The sequence below is a fragment of the Lissotriton helveticus genome, chromosome 9 (genome assembly GCF_964261635.1).
Source record: "Lissotriton helveticus chromosome 9, aLisHel1.1, whole genome shotgun sequence".
NCBI classification, from domain to species: Eukaryota; Metazoa; Chordata; class Amphibia; order Caudata; family Salamandridae; genus Lissotriton; species Lissotriton helveticus.
In genome coordinates, this window is record NC_136070.1 from 257,918,585 (window position 1) to 257,937,217 (window position 18,633).

General features: G+C 41.7%; 2 protein-coding genes across 6 annotated transcripts in view; one reads left to right on the top strand and one right to left on the bottom strand.

Moving 5' to 3' along the window:
* Positions 1 to 16,788, top strand: part of EIF2B2 (eukaryotic translation initiation factor 2B subunit beta) — a 57,900-nt gene extending 41,112 nt beyond the window's left edge. Inside the window, exon 8 of the mRNA XM_078659912.1 lies at positions 16,171 to 16,788. Within this exon, the coding sequence (XP_078516038.1) occupies positions 16,171 to 16,328 (158 nt within the window). The 3' untranslated portion in view covers positions 16,329 to 16,788. The remainder of the gene's footprint in view (positions 1 to 16,170) is intronic.
* Positions 16,789 to 16,790: 2 nt separating this feature from the next.
* Positions 16,791 to 18,633, bottom strand: part of MLH3 (mutL homolog 3) — a 347,318-nt gene continuing 345,475 nt past the window's right edge. For 3 of the 5 annotated variants that reach the window (XM_078659909.1, XM_078659908.1, XM_078659906.1), the window contains one exon: positions 17,136 to 17,464. In XM_078659909.1, coding sequence (XP_078516035.1) covers positions 17,279 to 17,464 — 186 coding nt within the window. In that variant the 3' untranslated portion in view covers positions 17,136 to 17,278. Of the gene's footprint in view, positions 17,465 to 18,633 lie in introns of all 5 variants that reach the window. The other 2 variants (XM_078659911.1, XM_078659907.1) reach the window with 1 other exon arrangement.

Below are 18,633 nucleotides of genomic sequence, written 5' to 3' on the forward strand. Positions count from 1 at the left end.
CGCCAGCTCCCTACCTTGACTAGACAAGACTGGGGAAAGCGCGACATAAAAAGAGCACTATATCACCCTCTGCAGGGTTTAAAATGCCTCAGTTAGTCCCTAAAGGTGTACCAGCCCAGACAAACCGTTGATGTCCGCTCCTACAACAAACCTCTGATGCTTTGAAGCAGTCATTCATGGACCAAGCGCTATACATAACTAGAATCAAAAAAGGAAGAAATAAAAACTGCTTTGAGCATCATTCTTTAATTAATAAGTCGAAATACTATAGTGAGCATAAAATAATCCACTGTACTCAGGAATTCTAATCCTAATCTGAACCTCGATAACTTTGAAGATTCTCTGTGCCTCCAGTACTTAATTGATTTTTCTCAAGACAAAATAGTCTAAAAGGTCTGTTTAGCCATAACACCCAATAATCAGAACAAACATAGCATTACTCAGTCCAGGAACTGTATAATCACCAATATTGCACTGTCCCAGTATGGACAGACCCAGAGCAATATCCGAAGGTATTGGAGCACTTTACACACGCACCTGTCACATTACACAAGGTCACATTCATTGGTTTAAGGCGAGATTAGATTAAGTGATTTGCCCAGAATCACAGGATGTTAAGCCGATGCTGAAACTTGAACCTGGTTCCCCAGTCCAGAGTCAGCAGCTCCTGCCTTACCGCCACATTCTCTTTCTGCAAAACGCAAACATTAGTGTCCTAAGACCACAGCTAGTTATGTATCTTGCGAAAAACATTCTCAAAATTCTCTTGATCATAAATTGCACAGAATTGTCCCAGTAACTCCCTAATGAATCATTCGATGGTAGACACTGGGGTGCAGGCGCTGGGCTGCTGTTCAGTGACTGGCAACCTGGGGTGGTGGCCTGGCCAGGCCTCTGTGCCCCCTCTAAGAAGTAGCTGCCCCTTAATTCGAACTTTAAATAGGATTTTTAAAGTTGTAAAAGTTAATTTTGCAGTCTGTTTATTTACGTCCGTATTCTTCCAGATAATCATTTAGATCCATGGTGTGCATATGTGCGTGCACTTAGGTAAGTGAGTGTGTTTAATTTGGTGTTTGTTACTCCTTCGATAGCTAAAAAAAATTGGGTGTTTGTTGGCGTGTGTGTGTGCAATTGTGGATGTTTTGTGTGCATGCGTTGAATATAGTGGCAGCGGCAATGCAGGTGGCACAGTGAATGAGCAAAGATATTAGCCATAGTAGACTAGATGACTAATTTGAATGCATCGCTTTGGAATAAAGAATCACTTCCATGACTGCATATTTCTACAGGAAATAATCAATTTGGAGGTACTATCTTCAGAGCGCATAAACAAAATAATATCTAAATGTGTCCCTTACAACGCCTGTTTGCAAATAGTTTTTGGGTTGAAGTGGAAATGTGCTGCGGTCATTTTAATTCAGAAACGGTACAATCGCTTGAGAAATTAAATTTGGCAAAAACTACTGGAAAGCGTTGCTTCCACATAGGCCTATGTCTACATTATCTAGCTACAACAGAAGAGGAAAACAACCTCTAGATGCATACATAACTATGCTTTTTAAACATATTGCTTACTTATGACCTTTTTTATTGTGCACCTTTGTGAGAAAATAATTTGCCACATTGAAGATACTATTAATGTCCCAGACTTAATTCTTCACTAAGAACCAATTAAACCAAAGAGATGATTTTTGTCATGCCTAGTAAGATATTACCTGTAAAGAAAGCTGAGGGCAGTCTAGCGGTAAGCATTGGTGTCGTACAGAATGTCCCTGAGAGACTACAAATGTGAGTTTTAAAGTTTATCCTTTAAACCCATGACTCGCAGTTTATACACATATTTAAACAAATTACTTTTTATGTTTTTTTATACAGCACAAACCAGACCAATAGGAAGGGGTGCCAGAGCATTTTGCAGTGGAGTGCATACATCTGCACAGTCATGAGAATGTCGAGTTAGAAGATACATTTTTTGGGGGAAAAGCGTACTGCCGCACAGGATAACACAAATTAGGAGAAAATAGTGGCAGGATTAGAGCAATCCGCGGTAAATCCAGCAAGGGAGAAAGTGGCTTATCAGTATCATATGAGACATGGTTGAGATCACCAGAAGGAGAATAGGAGAGCAATCTGCAACAAAGAGGGCCAGGGAGAACATAGTTATTGACATCATTGAAGAAACCGATCTGTCTAATGAAAGGGGATCTAATGTTTGATTGTACACTCTGGTAATGCAACAATACAAATATTTCCATAAGAGGTAGACATTAAGTAAACTGAAACCATCGATTTTCGAAAAGGGACAGTGACATTTTGTAGCGCTAGTGCGTTTAGCTAGTGACATATGAGGCTTTCTTTGAACAGGATAAAGGCTCGGACAAGCTTATTGTGAGGTGACCGGGCATTTGAGATTAAAACAAAAAAAAATGTTACTAAGGGAATTGTCCAATTGGTTTTCTTTATGAATTGCAAGACCTTGATAAAACAAAGTAATTTGCTTCCTAGAACCTTACTTCCACCAGAGTTTTACACATTCAGTCTAGAGCAAGATATTTGGAAGTGTGCATGCATAGTGCTTTGCTCGTTTAGTATGGGCATTATGATTCAAGGGGTAGTTATCTGAGGGATGCCAAAATAGCAGTGATGTGAAGAAACATTTTGGAGCTGGAGATGAGCCAGGCAGTATAAGGTAGTAGAGCTATCAATGGTGCTAGAGGTGTTTTGGGGAGACTGGGAGGGCATTACCTTATTTTCATGTGATGACCATGGCGCGTACTGCTAATTTAAAGTCTGCTTCTGGATGAATTGCACTAAGGTTGTGTAGTAGTCTCAGCTTGTACATAACATTCTGAGTCATGCCTTTGACTTGGGAATCTAGATGTAGTATAGTAGGTAAGGTGAATCCAAGAGACTCTGCAGTGGTGGCAATATTTGGGGAGAGTACTACGGTTTTATTTTGGTTGATCCATTTAAGAGTAAGTTCTTGCTTTATATTAGAAAAAAGAGGAACTCTTATCTTCTGAAGTTTAAGTTTTAGCTCCTTCTATGGCATTCATCCATGACTGAATCTCACTGCGGCAAGTGATAATTTTTTGTCATTTTCAGAATCTCTTCGTTGGTGTGCTGACCAAACAGCACAGACCCCGAGAAAGGAAATTAATCACTTTTAGTTGTTCTTCTGGGTGTTGAGGCGAAGCCACGAAGATCTTCTGACAGAAAGACCATGGCAGTAGCTATTGGCATTTTTATCAAGTGTAGGGGGAGGTAGAATGTTGATCCATTCAGTTTCCAAAGTCAATATCTTAATCAAGGTGAGGGAATGGATCACTTGTCCTGTACAACCTTCGGTATGCAGGTAAATTACAGGAAATGGGGTGTCGATTTGAGCAACGCGCACAGTAGGCGCAAGGGACGGGCACAAGAGTCCCCCTGAAGCTCACTCGACCCGACAGGAGCGCGAAAACTATTTGCGCGAGGTACAATGAGACCTTCATAACAAGAATAACAGGTCAACAACCTTTATTTATAACTTTTTTTAGCACTATCTTTATATTACTTTCACGTCATTCACCTAACGGTCCTGAAGAATGCCTATAAGTCCTAACCCAGGCAGTATGGCAGAAACATGTCGACCATTTTAGAACATCCCTTTCACTATTTTAAGAACCCTAGACTCTAAGTGCACTTACTACTCATAATCCAGTTCCAACGTGCACTACACTAAAGAGTTTCCGGACCCGGAAGCCAGACTAATCAATCCATACCCTGGTCTTCCTGGCCCCTTTTAAAGCATTTTTTCACTGGCTCACTACTGCATCAACCTTGGGTAAGATCCTCCTGGTGGAGGCTGCATAACTCGATCGACTCAATGATTATGCACACACGTGATTTAAAAGCGGAGAACCAAGATATACCGCTTTAACGTCAAACATACCCATCACGTGCATGAGGGTCATTTTAGATTGGGACACCCCATTTCCTGTAATTTACCTGCATACCGAAGTAGCTATTGGCAGCCAATACTGCAGAATCTACAGCTGCGCTTATTAATTGATTGGCTTCTAGTTTGTTGCTCTTCTGCAAGAATTTTTGTTAGTAGTTTTTCGACAGATTGTCAATGAAAGACTACATACTTTGATAAGTCCCTAGATGATCCTTAGCACTTGCATTCTTCAAGTGGACTACAGGTGTTCCTCAAACTTTCCTTCTGGTCATGTCCAGTTTTTGCTTTCTCTGCCTCTGGGTGCGGTGGTTTCAGGTGCCGAGGCATGTATTTGCCTCACTGAAGGCAAAATTATAGAATCTGGTTCAGGATAATTTCTCAAATTCTAGATCCTGCTGAAAAGTACTGTATTTTGTAAATAGATGGGGTGTTGCTGCCTTCACCATAGCCGGGGTTAAGAATTTCTTGTTTATGATATCTATCTAACCTGTGAAGAATTGTTGTGGAACTGCCCCTGGTTTCAGAGTCTCTAAAATATCTGAGACCGTAAGTTGTGAAATTTTAATGGTATAGTCAGTTTTGTTTTATTGCTTCTCTTGCTAAATTGTCATGAAAAGTTGTAAAATCATCAACGGGTGAAACATGATGGGGAGAAGCTACAGGTGGCTTGTATCTGAGTAAGGACTTCTAGATCTTTCTTGAGTCCTGCATCTTTCTCAGGGGTTTGGTTTACGCCCCTTGCAGATTATAGAGGACTTACTGCAGAAAATGGAAGTCTCCCACTTTCTTCCCATTGGAGACATGCATGTAATGTTGGATACCATTCTCGTTGGTAATATGGATAGTAAGGCTTCTTGTAAAGGATACTCAAATGGTATGATAGGTTTTAATGATAAAGGGTGAGGATCTGAGTGGCTATCATCAGGGTTACACTTGCAGGAAACAGGATATACCCTTTCTAAATTGCGTACTGGGAACTTATACACCCTAATTCTACCCGGGAGAAGATTACCACCTTTGAACACGATCCCTTTACTCCTTCACAATGCTATTTCTTATTGGAATACTGCTGTTTGTCTTACACGCACTACCATTCCTCATGCACCGAATGTTCCTTCAGCTGTCTTACCCACCCAGCGAGTGCTCTCCCATCCACTAAACCAGCACCTTGGGAGGCCTCTTCGAGAATGGATAGTTGATCACGCACCGAGATTTCATACACTCACATGAACTCCCTGGGGCACTGTTTCTTACTTATGCCATTATCCTGCGTTTTGTGCGCCAGCACTGGTCGCTAATGGGTGCAGAGCTTACAGTTCACGCACTGGTACTAGCCACCTATGAAATGGGCACAGGCAGGCTCCTAATTAAGTGGCTATACAAAGGTCTACGCTGCCAGCTATTTGTAGTGCTAACACCACTGCAGGATCGATAGGAGGCAGACTTGGATCAACCCACTACATTATAAAGAATGTCGATTCCTTTTAGAATATCCTAGTATGATACCCTACAACACACAATTCAGGTTTATTCAGTTCATGCTACTTCACAGAGCGTATTTAACACCCTCCTCGTTACACAACATTTTTCCCCAGAGTAGTAGGATCTAATTGCCGTTCGGACTATCTAGATGGCAGGGCGGGTGAATGGTTATTGATTTTATTGCCTATCATGGGCATGTATTATATGTCAATTATTGCATTGTGATGCATGTATTATACTCGTCACATCAATGACCATGTAATAAATACATCTTTTCTGGATACGTTGCACTGTATGATCTAGTCTGTATCGACCTGCAATCCTTATATTACGAAAAAGCAGTAAAGTATGTTTGAAAAGGGAAAAAAAAGAACGATGGTCCAGATTGATAACAGTGGGGATGTGAGAGGAAGTCTTGCAGTTCACCTTTTCTTTGGAGTTAGTGGAAGTGCATAGTTTGAAAAACCACTGGGTGACATTCCTCGAAAAAGAGGTAAAAAGAGGGCAGGCCAGTCTGGGTGAATGCAGAGATTCTATTGATTCACTAAAATGTGTTGCCATCCTACACATAGACAGTGACGACTAGAGTGTGGATCTCTTTGACAGTGAACAATATGTTGGTAGGTTGATTGTGCCTTTTCATCTTCGCTGGCGATGAAGGGTTTTCAGATGTTGCTTCAATGTCGATAGAAGTCTCTTTGACGGTTGCTCAGATGTCATCCTACAAGAGCTCTTTGGCATTGGCACAGCCTTTTGTAGTTGATGTGACTTTGAGGTGTGTTCTTCATAGCGGAGAAGACTTCGAGCTGGTCTTAGATGGTGAACATAACGGTGCCAAAGCTTTGATCGTTGTTATTGTTGATGCCGATCTTAAGTGACATCGAGAGTTATGGTGATGTCGACCACTATGCCTTTTCTTCTTGCATATACCATTCGGTGAGTCCTTTTCAGGTGCTCAGAAGGTGTGTGATAGGATGTTTCTTCAAGTCGCCTTTTTTTTTCTATTCAGCTCTCATTTCTTTTATTCCTTCCTAGTCTTTTGAAGTCCATTTGGACATTTTCTGGCAAATCTCACATTTGTTCACACACTGTGCAGTCGGTAGGCAAGCCGCACTGACTTTGTGTGCACCAGAGGTTGCCTTCTTCCTCCCACGGAGGAGCACTTCTCAAAGTAAAAAGGTATTCTGAGTGAAAAAAATTGTCAGACGATGGTGAAACCACTTTGCCCTGTAGATGGACTTTAAAGATGTTGTGTACAATTGCCAGTACAGTGTATCATGGGAAGCTCCTGGAACCTTAAAGGTACTGGATGCTTTTTCCACTGCTTTCAGCATAGGCCTGAAAGGCTTCATTTGTTTTTACTTCAAATTAGAAACTTTCAATTCTTTGTGAAACTGAGATGCTGCAAAGCAGTGTTGAAATGCATATTTTTCAATGTAAAAAACTACATGCAGGAAAAGAATTCACCTCTGATAGGCCCCTAAAGGTTGTTGTTAACCTTTTGGACATAGGGACACTGGCATCCTGTGTTTTAAATTCATGGGCAATATATAGATAAGGAAAAGTACTGTGGGAGGCCATATATGCAGCAGGTTTATGACCATCATTGAGGATCATACGATGCAGAAGTATGGTTCTTCGATTTACAGCACATGTAACTCACTAATTTTGAGCAATTATCTTATAGCTCCAAAAAGTACCAACTTCCATGTTCGCTCTTATGAGCACATGTGTATTGGTTTCTAAGTTTGGCAGCCATAAGTCACTTAAGAACAATGTTTAACTCATAAACTGTGGCGTGCTTTTTGCACTATTCTCTTAATACCTTCCATGAAAGCCTTTAGAAAGGGTATCATAAAAGTGGAAGCAGGCTTGACTGTTCTCTGAATAGGCAGTAATATTCACCAGGCTAACTGTTCTCTGAATAGGCGGCAATAAGCACCAGATGAACTCTTATAGATATGTAAGCCAATCCTGACGTTTATTACTTTAAGAGATATTTGGACTGATGCCTGAACAACATGTATTATAACACAGTTGGTTTTAGCACATTTCTACTGTAGGGCATAATAGGCTCTGATGAATGTAACATCTCTTTGAGAATGTCCATAAACTCTATAAGAAGCTTCAAGTAACTCGGTTGCCATATTTCAGGTTCCAGGTAACTAGTTTCAAGCTTTTTTTCCTCACTGCCATTTTAGCAAGTCTTCGTGATAGGTGAAATTCCTAGTGGGTTGTTAGAAGTCCCGGCATATCACCCCCCTCCCTCCTCGGAATTACTGGAACCATGCTCCCAGTATTCCTTTGGTGGTGGGAGTAGAGGACAGGGATGGTACATTTGTTTGGGAAGAAAATGCAGGAATCAGATTTACTGATTACTGCATGGTCTCCCTGGTGTTTCACACACGCCTTCACCTTCTTGTAGGTTGTCAAATCTTCAGACTAATACCACTCATCAGTGCAGGACTTGTTAAACTTATAATTCCGAAGGGCCCAGTAACTCATGAGAGCCTGTGCACTTCTTGTACAACAGATTAATGTTCTGATGAAATTATTGTGATGTGTGTTAACAGTCATATAGTAAAGAGTGCAGTCCTCACAGCAGCCACCAGAAAAATACCCAGTGGGTCAAGCTAGTATAATACCAGCTGTGTAGATAAGATACAACTGCTTCATACAGTTCAATGCGAGAGGTGGAATGACAACACAGTAGGTGGCATGTACATCTTGCATGTACTAAGATGGATGTAAGGCCGCTGTACAAATTCCAATACCTATCCAGAATGGTACTGTGGGAGTTAAAATAGAGAAATCAGGTTTTTGAGACCAACCCATTAAATAACTTTTTTTAAACTGTAGAAAACTGTGAAGAGGCAAATTTACAAAGAGTCGCCTGCTGATGAGGACATCGGCGAAGCTTGTGCAAAAAATAAAAACAAAAGCTTCATGGCATGACTGCCTTGAGCTGTGGAGCAACGGTGAGCCAGCAATGTGCAGTGTAGGACTGTATTCACGGTACACCCTCGAGTACAAATTCCTGTCGGAAGACAACTGGACTGGGGTCATCTAAATAAGATGTGTGCCTTTGTCCTTTCATGCGCTTGGTTTTGTTTGATATAAGGTTTTGATTATTCATAGGCAGGAGGGGATATTTTAGTTCATGTGGCTGTGCCTCACAATCTAAGAAATTTTACACTTTTCTGCTGCTGGGGCACCCCAGGCATAGTACCAGTTTTAGTGGTAAAACACATTTGAGTCATAAAGTCAATTGATACTCCCGTTTGTGTCAATCCTGCGCAAACTCATGGTAAATATGGACCATATAGTTCCAGTGAAAAAAAATAGGAAGTATGGCAACGTTTCTCAAAGCCTCCTCTAGATTATAACTGTATCTTACACCTCTCAGCATCGACTGCAGTGGCTATAAATAAAATTATGCCATAGCGCATCATCGTTGGTAAACAGCTTTTTAAGCTCCATGACTGCAGGAAACTACCAGAAAGAGGAACCATATCCCTCCTAGCAGCTTTTGTATTTTGATCCCCTATGCCACGCCATCAATCGGGGAAAAAAACCTGATGCAAAAGATCAGCCCTCAAACTGAAAAATGGAGTTATGGTATAAATCAGTTTTCATACATTCTGTGAAGGGCTTCCAGAGACTACAAGTGTTTTGGTGACAAGCAGAAAAAAAAAACATAAAAAGCTTGATGTCACAGGATTTTTATCCCACAAGTGGAGTGATACCAGTGACAGAGAAGGAAAAGGTATCTTCCCTTCAGTGACAATCATTCTGGAATCAATGTCTGAGGGTCCACGAGGGGGTTTGGCGCATAAGCTCCAATGCTAGTTTTAAACTCCTTCATTATTACTTTGTACACCAAATGTATCTTACCCCACGGACATTGAGTATACTCTACCCGACACGCGCTGGGTTGTGCCCCAAATGTCGGTGAATGGAGGCGGACTCCCTCCTTATGACGTGGGTATGCCCATCCCTAGACTCTTATTGATCAAATGTACTGGTATGACTGGGAGAGGCAACGGGTTGGGTGATCCCCAGGGAAATTGCTATAACCTGGAAGCACTCCACGCCCCAGTTGGTAGAGTCATGGGTGATAGATGTGTGCGAGTGGACAACTGTGAAAGCGGCATGCATGAAACTCATCCGGAGGGATGAAAAACTGGAGGATGACCTCTGGGCAGGGTCCTCCATGTTGGTGAATTGGGGCAGGGAAGGAAACGTGGAGGGAAATGATGCTACAGATAATGAAGAGCCTGTGTGAGTTCTGATGCTGGAGACTCCTAATGGCTCATGGAGATAACCAGGACACTAAAGTAGGACTTACTTCTCTGTGGACACAAAACCGTGGCATGGAAAAAGGGGGAGGCAGTACCTGGTAGTTATATTGTTGAATGTTGGCATAGAACTGCATAGACTGATTGGTAGGTACAGGAGGGGGGTGGGGAAGAAACACTCCGCATGTACAGCAAGAACTGCTTGAGGTGGAACTCATGTATTGTTGATATGCATAAAAACTGAACATTGAAGTGATTTTAAGTAAAGTGATTGGTGTAGAACGTTCACCCTTTCTTAACCCCCTGTCAGATAGTACATACAGATGTATGGAGGATGTTCTGCTCTCTTTCAATTACTTTGGGGGTGGGGGGATGAAGGCGAGGGACTGGATATTCTTCCTGTGACTTCTGGTGGATGTACTGTCTACGCGATAATTTAAATGCCAATAAAGATCTACTTTAAAAAAAAAAAAAATCTTTCTTGTGGATACCCCATAATTTCAAGTTCACTCCGGATCCTCCTGGATGCGATCTCACTGAGCTAAATGTGACACCAAGCGGTGCTCTGACATCAGAACTCTTCCTTCCCCTGCCCTAAGAGGCAGAGACAAACTTGACAAAGTTAAAGTAATGCAACGCTTAAACTTAAATGCATTGTCTGCACCATAGTCCACTCGCGGCGGGGAAGGAAGTGGGTTGGTAAGGAATCTGAAAGTAGACAGAGTATCCACCAGAAAAGCCTTTCACTGCGACCAACCTGATGAGCACAACAATGCACTTGGAAAAAAAATGGCAGCAACCCAAAATTAGCAAGATCTAAACCGGGTGGACCTAAACCTAGGGGACATACCTCCCAATTCCCCAAACACTAACTAACTGCCGAAACAGAGAATTGCAGCAGATACTAGGAACGTGTTCAGACAGAAGTGCCCAAAACCAGAGAACCAACTGTTATTACTGTTCCCAAGAGTGCTACTCCGGTTTGTAGAAACAAAAACCACCCCTGAAAGCTAAGGAATGGTTATGTTCTTGGCCCCACCTTTCCAAACCAGAAAGAGCAAGGGCAAAGAAGCCACCAAATCGGAAGTGCCATCACCAGAACAGAAGAACACTGAAGGGTGCTTTGCTGAAGACAGCAACCTTCTGTCATAGCATCTTAGTCAGTCTATAACCATAGGAAATAAAATCACCAACCCAGCAAAGGCAAATGAAATATAGCTGTAAAAGCCGGAAAGGTCAAAGGGAACCACACAGCCACCAGGACAAACATATAAACCATCCAACAAAGGCTGCTGATCAAAAGCATGTAGTGAGACCCTGTTAGACATGCACAACACAACCTACAGTGAGCAGGATTTAACAAGATCAACTTTGTCAAAGACCATCCAAATAAGCTGTCCCATTCTAACACAACTCCTCTGAGTTCACTTCTATGGCTTCCAGAACTTCAGGGGCAGCACTTCGCAGCGCAAACTCACTCCAGACGAGCAATGTCCAGTTGGTCCTTCTCACTTCGAAAAAAAGGCATTTTGCATGGTCTGCACTTGTAGGTAGTTAACAACTGTAACCAGTGTTTTCCGAAGCGGCATACATGTTGTGTCTTGTTTGACAGAGATCAGACAGATCTTTGCAGATTGGTTTTGATTGTTCTGTTTATACCAACTGGAGATACATAATCTTTTCAGGTTATATCATACAAATCAATAATCTATGGTTCAATGATGTATAAGAGGATCTAGAATGTATGTTTTATGAAAAGAATAACTTATCATGTAATAGATGTATTTATAAATGTTTTCCTATTCTGAAATACTTTGAATGAAAAAAAGAAGTAAAATAAAGAGAAAATATATTTTTCTATATATCAGTTGTATCGTCTGCATATTTTGGTTTGTTGGTCTATGGTTTAATTGCTTTACTTAGCATTATCCAGCACTGTGCCCGGTGTAAAATATTTTCCCAAAAAGTTGTTTTCCCTGTTAGGGTAGTATCCTTTCTGTCAGGGACCCGTGTGTTTTCCAGAGTCTGCACTTGTAGACACACAGGAGGTCGGTCAACTGACCTTTGGAGTCCACTTATTTGTCCTGTGTACAAGAAGTAACTGGTCTAGTTATTCAGGCCTCCTTTCAGATTACAGTGGGCAAGGTTCAGTCATCTGACCATCTGCATGTCCAGAAAATATTCTAAGGATCCTGGGATGCCACATTTATGGTTGGCACCAGCTAGTGGGCAGGGTGATCCCTGGCTCCCCCTTAACCAATGGGGTGAAAGTTCTATGGGGCAATCCTTTCTACTTTTGTACCTGTTTGCCTTACTGCAAACAATCCCACAGTGCACTTCTAAAATTCATGGTTGAGAAATCCTTCCTCCCTTGTGCACAGTTTGTATGCCTACCCAGAGGTGGGATCAGGTAAATAAACAGTTACCTCCTGTGTGGTCCCTCAAAACCGGTTCTGGGAGTGGTTCCCCTCCTACTGAGAGAAGACAAAGGTTTATTATCTCCAGGTCTCACCTTACATTTACTTTTGAAATTACGTGGGCCCTTAAGTTAATTGACGTTCTTAGGTCCACCTTAGTGAACTTTTCTGCAAGGAGAAGAACACACCTTGCCACACCCAAGCCATTAGTCCTGCTCTAGGAATAGTTTTCAAACCTCATTATGCCAAACCAGCTGTCAGTAGTCTTATGCTAATTACCCTGCTGGAGGTACAGACATTTAAAAGGTAACTATAACTAAATATTTATTACACCGGGGGATCATTTTAAAACTTTATAATTCCTTCTGTTTGTCTAAAATTGTATATGGTAGTGAGGTTTGGGGTATAGGGTGACTAATAATTTACAAACCACAGACAACAATTTCTTGAGACGGATCTTCAAAGTCCCTCGTAGTACCCCTGTGTACGAGGAATTGAGGTCTAAGTAAATTTCTGATATGGTGGCTGTTAAACCCCTCCTTTGTTGGGTGAAGATCTGGACCAACAAGGAGGCAGGTGTTAACAGAAGGGTAATTCAGGACTGCCTTTCTCTTGAGCATGCAGCAAAAATCCCTTGGCTCAAAATATGTTAAGGGTACCCTGACAGTATTAGGATGAGCAGATCTTTTTACCAGTCATGATACGGTCAGACCCCAAGACAAGGCGATTATCATAGACCTGTTTTTTAAATGTACCTCGGCTCATCAAGAGGATAAAGAGCTCAGGAAACTCATGGTTAGCGAACACATTTTAGTGAAATCAATACAGGAAATGCAACCCTATTTATCCCTTTTAACAAAGTGCACATCATAGATTTTTAATTACCTGTTTCAGAATGGATTTATTCCACCATTTACTGGCTTCACCCCCGGATTTTCTCGTGCATGCCGAACATAGAGGTCCCTGTGGCTGTGACAATAGGTTTCCACAGGACACACTCCATTTTGTTCTTCTCTGCCCATATTATTCACACCCTAGATGAGTGTTCCTCTTTAAAAAAAATCTTAGATTCAGGAAGGCTCGTGTTGCCTTACTGTTTTTACAGCTCTCGCCTGATGTTCATACACTCTTATGTGTTTCTAATTTCTTAAGATCAGCTTTAAGGCTGAGAAACTCTCGAGGTGATTGATGGTCATAAGAGTACTTGAATTTTTCACATTATTAGGCTGCTAGGTATGCTTTGTACGACCAGTTATTTCGTTTTCAGAAGTACCTGTGTAGCCCTAATTGTGTTAAATTGATGTCCTCCAGGATTTTAGCAATTATGGCTGGTAGGAGTGTGATGAATTGAGGAATACAGTTGGGACAAATAAATATAATGGATTTTGTGTTCTCTATATTTATACACTCTGCACTTTTGTAGTTGATGCATATACTTGTGTGGGACTTCTTTAAATTGTTTCTATCATGGCTACAATTTTTTGTGCCGAATAAAGATGATTATTATTAGGGTTTTTACTAAATATTACAAATGATCTTTCAATGACTTCTGTAGCAGTTTCATGCCAAAAGTTACAGATTACATTTTATTATCTGTGCTTTGACATTTTCTAGGATTCCGCTACAGCCCTGCCACTGAAAATAGCTTTTGGGGCCTTGTCACTGGAGAAACATGACTATTTTAATTTTGCTAATACAACAAATCTTGGGGGTACTGTTCCTATCCGAGAGAAAAGAAGAGAAACAAAGAAAGGGAAGATGGGAAAATGGGAATCCTAAGGATTACTTCTAGGTGCCCTCACACATCCTGGGGATGTCATGCTTCATCATCCGGCATGCTCCTTGTAGGTCCAGTACTGCTATGCCCTACAGGTCCCAGGAAGGGTCACTTTAGTGGAGATCTTTTTGTTTGTTTTCAGTACAATGGAAAGTGATTTCTAATTGGAAGAGCGAGACCATTAGTACACAAACTATACTTCAACGCAATACATTACTCACACACTTTACCTAGCTTATGGCACGGGCAGCAGGGGTGGGGGGGATGGGGTGTTTCTTGGACGTTGGGAGAGACCACGCATGGAACACTGTTTCGAGCCTTGGAATAGGGCTTGGAATAAAGAGACGTTGATTGAGAGAGCTGGACATGTTGGCGATGGCCTGGGAACGAGTTTCACAGTGTTGTTCTACTGTACGGATGCTATACTGTTCTCTCTAATGATGCGTAGTTGGATGCAGATGCTCATGATGGACCTCCTTAATGTTTTGTTTGTGTGTTAAAAGAATAATTTTTTTAAATCAGTACAATGGAAGGTATGTATGTAATGGCTCTAGAATAAGTGGGGGTGGAGTAAGTGTGTTTAGTCAAGTGAAGGAGGTTAAAACTGTCTAAGACCAAATTAGAATTAAATAAGGTGGTTTTCTTGGCAGGGCTAAAAAAAAAAAACACGTTAGGACTACTGTAGGCAGGTTATGTACCCCAGTAACCTGAAACAGCGATTGTCATTAGGTCTACAGGTTTCATGTCACCTGGCCGAAAAAGGATCTGCGGGTCTTGTTCAGGACCTAAAAGAAAAGGTTATATAACCCTACCCCACACATGATGTGCAATGTAGATATTCCTCTAAAAGAAGGTACCTAGTTCAATGAGAGTTAAAAAACTGACAGTCCAACCTAAAAGATCAAAATCAAAAGAATATAAAGTTAACAATCTTAAGTAAACAATTATATGGATTCATGGTTCAATGTGTCACCATGATCGCTTGTCCAACATACTCCATGGTGGTGCCTCCCAAGGTAGACATTTTTAAGGAAAGCCAGGACCAGCAGTGGCCGGCACAAAATATGGTGGTACCCGATACCCAAAAAACTCACCATATATATATGTTGCATTTGCTGGCACGCAGGGTCTGGTCGCAGTCTGTCTCTTCACCAGACGCTCTCCTCGGCAGTGACTAAGGGCGGAAATGAAGGACTTCCTCCCTTATGCAAAGTGAAACCAACCAATCAAGCTCCAGGAGTGGTTGGAGCAGGCTAACCCAGTGCTCATTTTGAGGCTGGGGGCCTGCGGCTGCAATCCCTCAGCTCTCTCTTCAGCCCTGGGATTGCTAGCTCTGAAGTGCGCATGTCAGATCCGTACACTCGGTGATGCTCTTACCGCACATTATCGTTTGTGCTCTGTATAGTTTTATCAGTAAAACTGTATGTGCAAATGTAGCAGTGCGCTACCACGCCATGTATACTCCACAGTACAATATTCTCCTCCATTCTGTGCATGACATGACGCTCTACTTCAACTCTGTGCCAGTATGCTATACTCTGCTCCAGCAAAAACAACAAGTGATGGACTGAATGTGGATCAATGTCACACACTCCCCCAGTCAAAAGATCTGGGCCCAAATCCATCGTTTTTTTGCACTCCACACCACCCTGGGTTAGACAATGGCGATATGCAAATCAGCTCTGACCCTGTTGCCCCATGGGAACAGTCCAGTCCGAACTACAAAAGCCATGTCCTTCCCAGAACAGAATCAAGCATCCGAGGACCGGACCGGTTTCGAGGTAACACCTCTCTTCAGCCCGGCTAGCTTGACTCCAAGTGGTGTGGAGTGCCTGGGACCCACGTCTGGGCATCCCCAGCGCACTTAGGGCGGCAATTGCAAAAACAACAAGTGATGGACTGAATGTGGATCAATGTCACACACTCCCCCAGTCAAAAGATCTGGGCCCAAATCCATCGTTTTTTTGCTTTTTTTTTTTTTTTTTTTTTTTTTTTTTTTTTTTAACTCTGCTCCAGGCCATGCCACTCTGATTTGACGACTCTATGCCACTCCACGACTCAACACTGTTCCACTCAGGGCCTCTCCACCACTCTCCTCACACCACTAACTTTTAGCTGTGCAGAACAGCAGTCACACATCACACAGGTGTAGAACATGGCGAAAAAAACACATTGGCAAAGCCAATAACTCTTGCATAGGTGACCCCAATTGGCTTTAACTGTTACTAATCATTTTTTTCTTTTCTCCTTTAGGTGAGATCTTGTCCAAGATTAGTGTGCAGTGCCCAGTATTTGACTATGTTCCTCCAGAGCTCATAACTCTCTTCATTTCCAACATTGGAGGCAATGCTCCATCATACATCTATCGGCTGATGAGTGAACTGTATCATCCTGGTGACCATGAGCTGTGACCGAGGCACAGATGGCATCTCTGCTTTAGCGAAACGAGAACAAACTCGGGTCCTACTGAAAGTCATGATAAACTAAGCTTTACAAATAAAAGCCAAACTAAGGAATGGCCTTGGTGTGCTGAAGCACATTCTGGACGCACCGTAAATTATGGACAGAAGTGTCTATTTATTTTTCTTGTATGTATCTCAGATTACTTGAAGTGCATTTCCCAAGATGAGAACAAATCCACAAACCAAATCACGAAATAAGTTAAAAATGGCACTTCCAGGCAGAGCGTTTTAACAAGAGAAAGGGGGAAGGAGGGGGGGGGGCTATTTTGGAATGAGTCATTCCGAAGCATCAAGTGTGCTAACAGCAGTACATAGACAGAATTGCACCTTGGAGTGGCTCTTTTGACAGTACACACAAAAAGGCCATTTCAAGATGTCACCCACAAAAATAAAGAGAAGTTCATGTCAATATGTTGTCTGAGAGAGTCATATTCATTGAGTTAACACAAAACACAATACTAGAACAGATTTACATTTTTACAAAGTACATAATGCATTAATAAATACTGGTGTTGAGACTGTAGAAGAATCACTATATTAATTTCATTATGGAAACTGTCATTGCAGGACTTACTAATCTCATGTGAGGCAACTTCAACATAGGTCTTGACTTGGAGCAGGACTGATAATATGTACCAATTCAGGATTTGTTTTCTCAAGGGTACTTTGCAGGTCACCATGGGTGATATACTGTGGCAACCAGGTGGCCTGCATGTGGTGCACAAGAATTGAGGTACACGAAGATTCACTGGGAATGTAGTTCCATTCGGGGGGAGGGGGGGTAGGGGTAGTACTTCAGTTTTATTTAGTAGCCCTCTTCAGAATTTTGCGGTTTAAGATATGATCGTGTTGATGCGCCTCTGCTAAAATTATTCTCTTTTGCTGCAAGCCTTTCATGTTCAATGGTCCAGTTTTGTGCAGCCCTCGGATGAGAATTGTGGCTCTGTGGCTTTTTGGGACTGCGTGTAGGTCTCTCTTGCAGCTCCTTCCAGTGGAGTGGGCAGGGTGGACTTTTCCTGCATGCCGAACAGCTGCCAGGCTCTGAACTTTTTCCGCAGGTTACTTAGGTTTGGTTTTGGAAGTTCCTATAGGACAAATAAAAAAAAGGTGTAAAAACGTTTTCAGAATCTTCAATGTCACTTTTGTAGAAGCGCGTTCCTCCAATTTCTGTCTTAATTAACAGCATAAAAACAGAATCGACAAATGTAAGTCACGGACAATACCATCAATGCCGTTTGCATTTTTAATCATTTTGTAAATTAGCTCATCTTCCTCTTCACTGTGGCATCCAGCAAGACCTGGAATCCATGTCGCAGAATTCAGAGCAGTTTGTTTAGACAAAAGAGCCAAAGCTGGTTTCGAGATATATTCATCTTGTCATTAATGTGAGGGTGGTTTATGACTTTAATGATTGTTACCCAGTAAGGAAAACTCACTTGCAGTTCTCCATCAAGGGAATCCTTCTTGAAGTCTTGAACACTGGAAAGCTCTGCCTACATGAGGTACCTCAGAGTATTTTCACAAAGATACTTTTCTTATCTAATAAAAATATATATTTTTCTTCTTTTTGTCCTTATCTGGAAGCAATATACTTTTATTATATTTGCTTTTACGTTTTAGAGATGACCTACTCAATCCAAAAAAAAGGCTAATCGACGCCAAATAATTGTAAAGAAAGTCGTTCCCTGGCCCATAATACACAGTTGTGGCAATTGAAGATCAGTTTGTTTTCATGGGTCAGCAGGATTTGCATCCAAATACAATTATCCCACATTGATTCCACCATGTTAAAATACAATGACTATTACCATGATGGGAAACTAGATTTAAAAGTATGTAACTTTTTGTCACATTTAGCCCTCAACAATTAATAGGATATGAATCGCTCTCACCAGAGAAAGGTGTTGGAATAAAATCTTCAGCATCGTAAAAGACACATAAGCATAGGAGGAAATTAGCCAAAGATGCTCTGTAAACGACTGATCCACTCGGGTGGTAAACACGGAGTGGATCAAGGGATTAATATTTCGTTAATGTATAGATTAATCTCAAGGTGGCTGACCTTGTAGCTTTATTGGAAGGCATCTGGTAGCTTTTCGTAACCTTGTTTTTCATGAGACCATTCTGGCTGTTTAGACATTACTAAACCAGCACAAATGGGCTCATCACTAACAAACTGATTTGTTTGTAAACCTGCTGCGGTGACCTCCACTCCGTTTATGGAACTCCGCAAAACTAAGCTCCACGGAGCAGA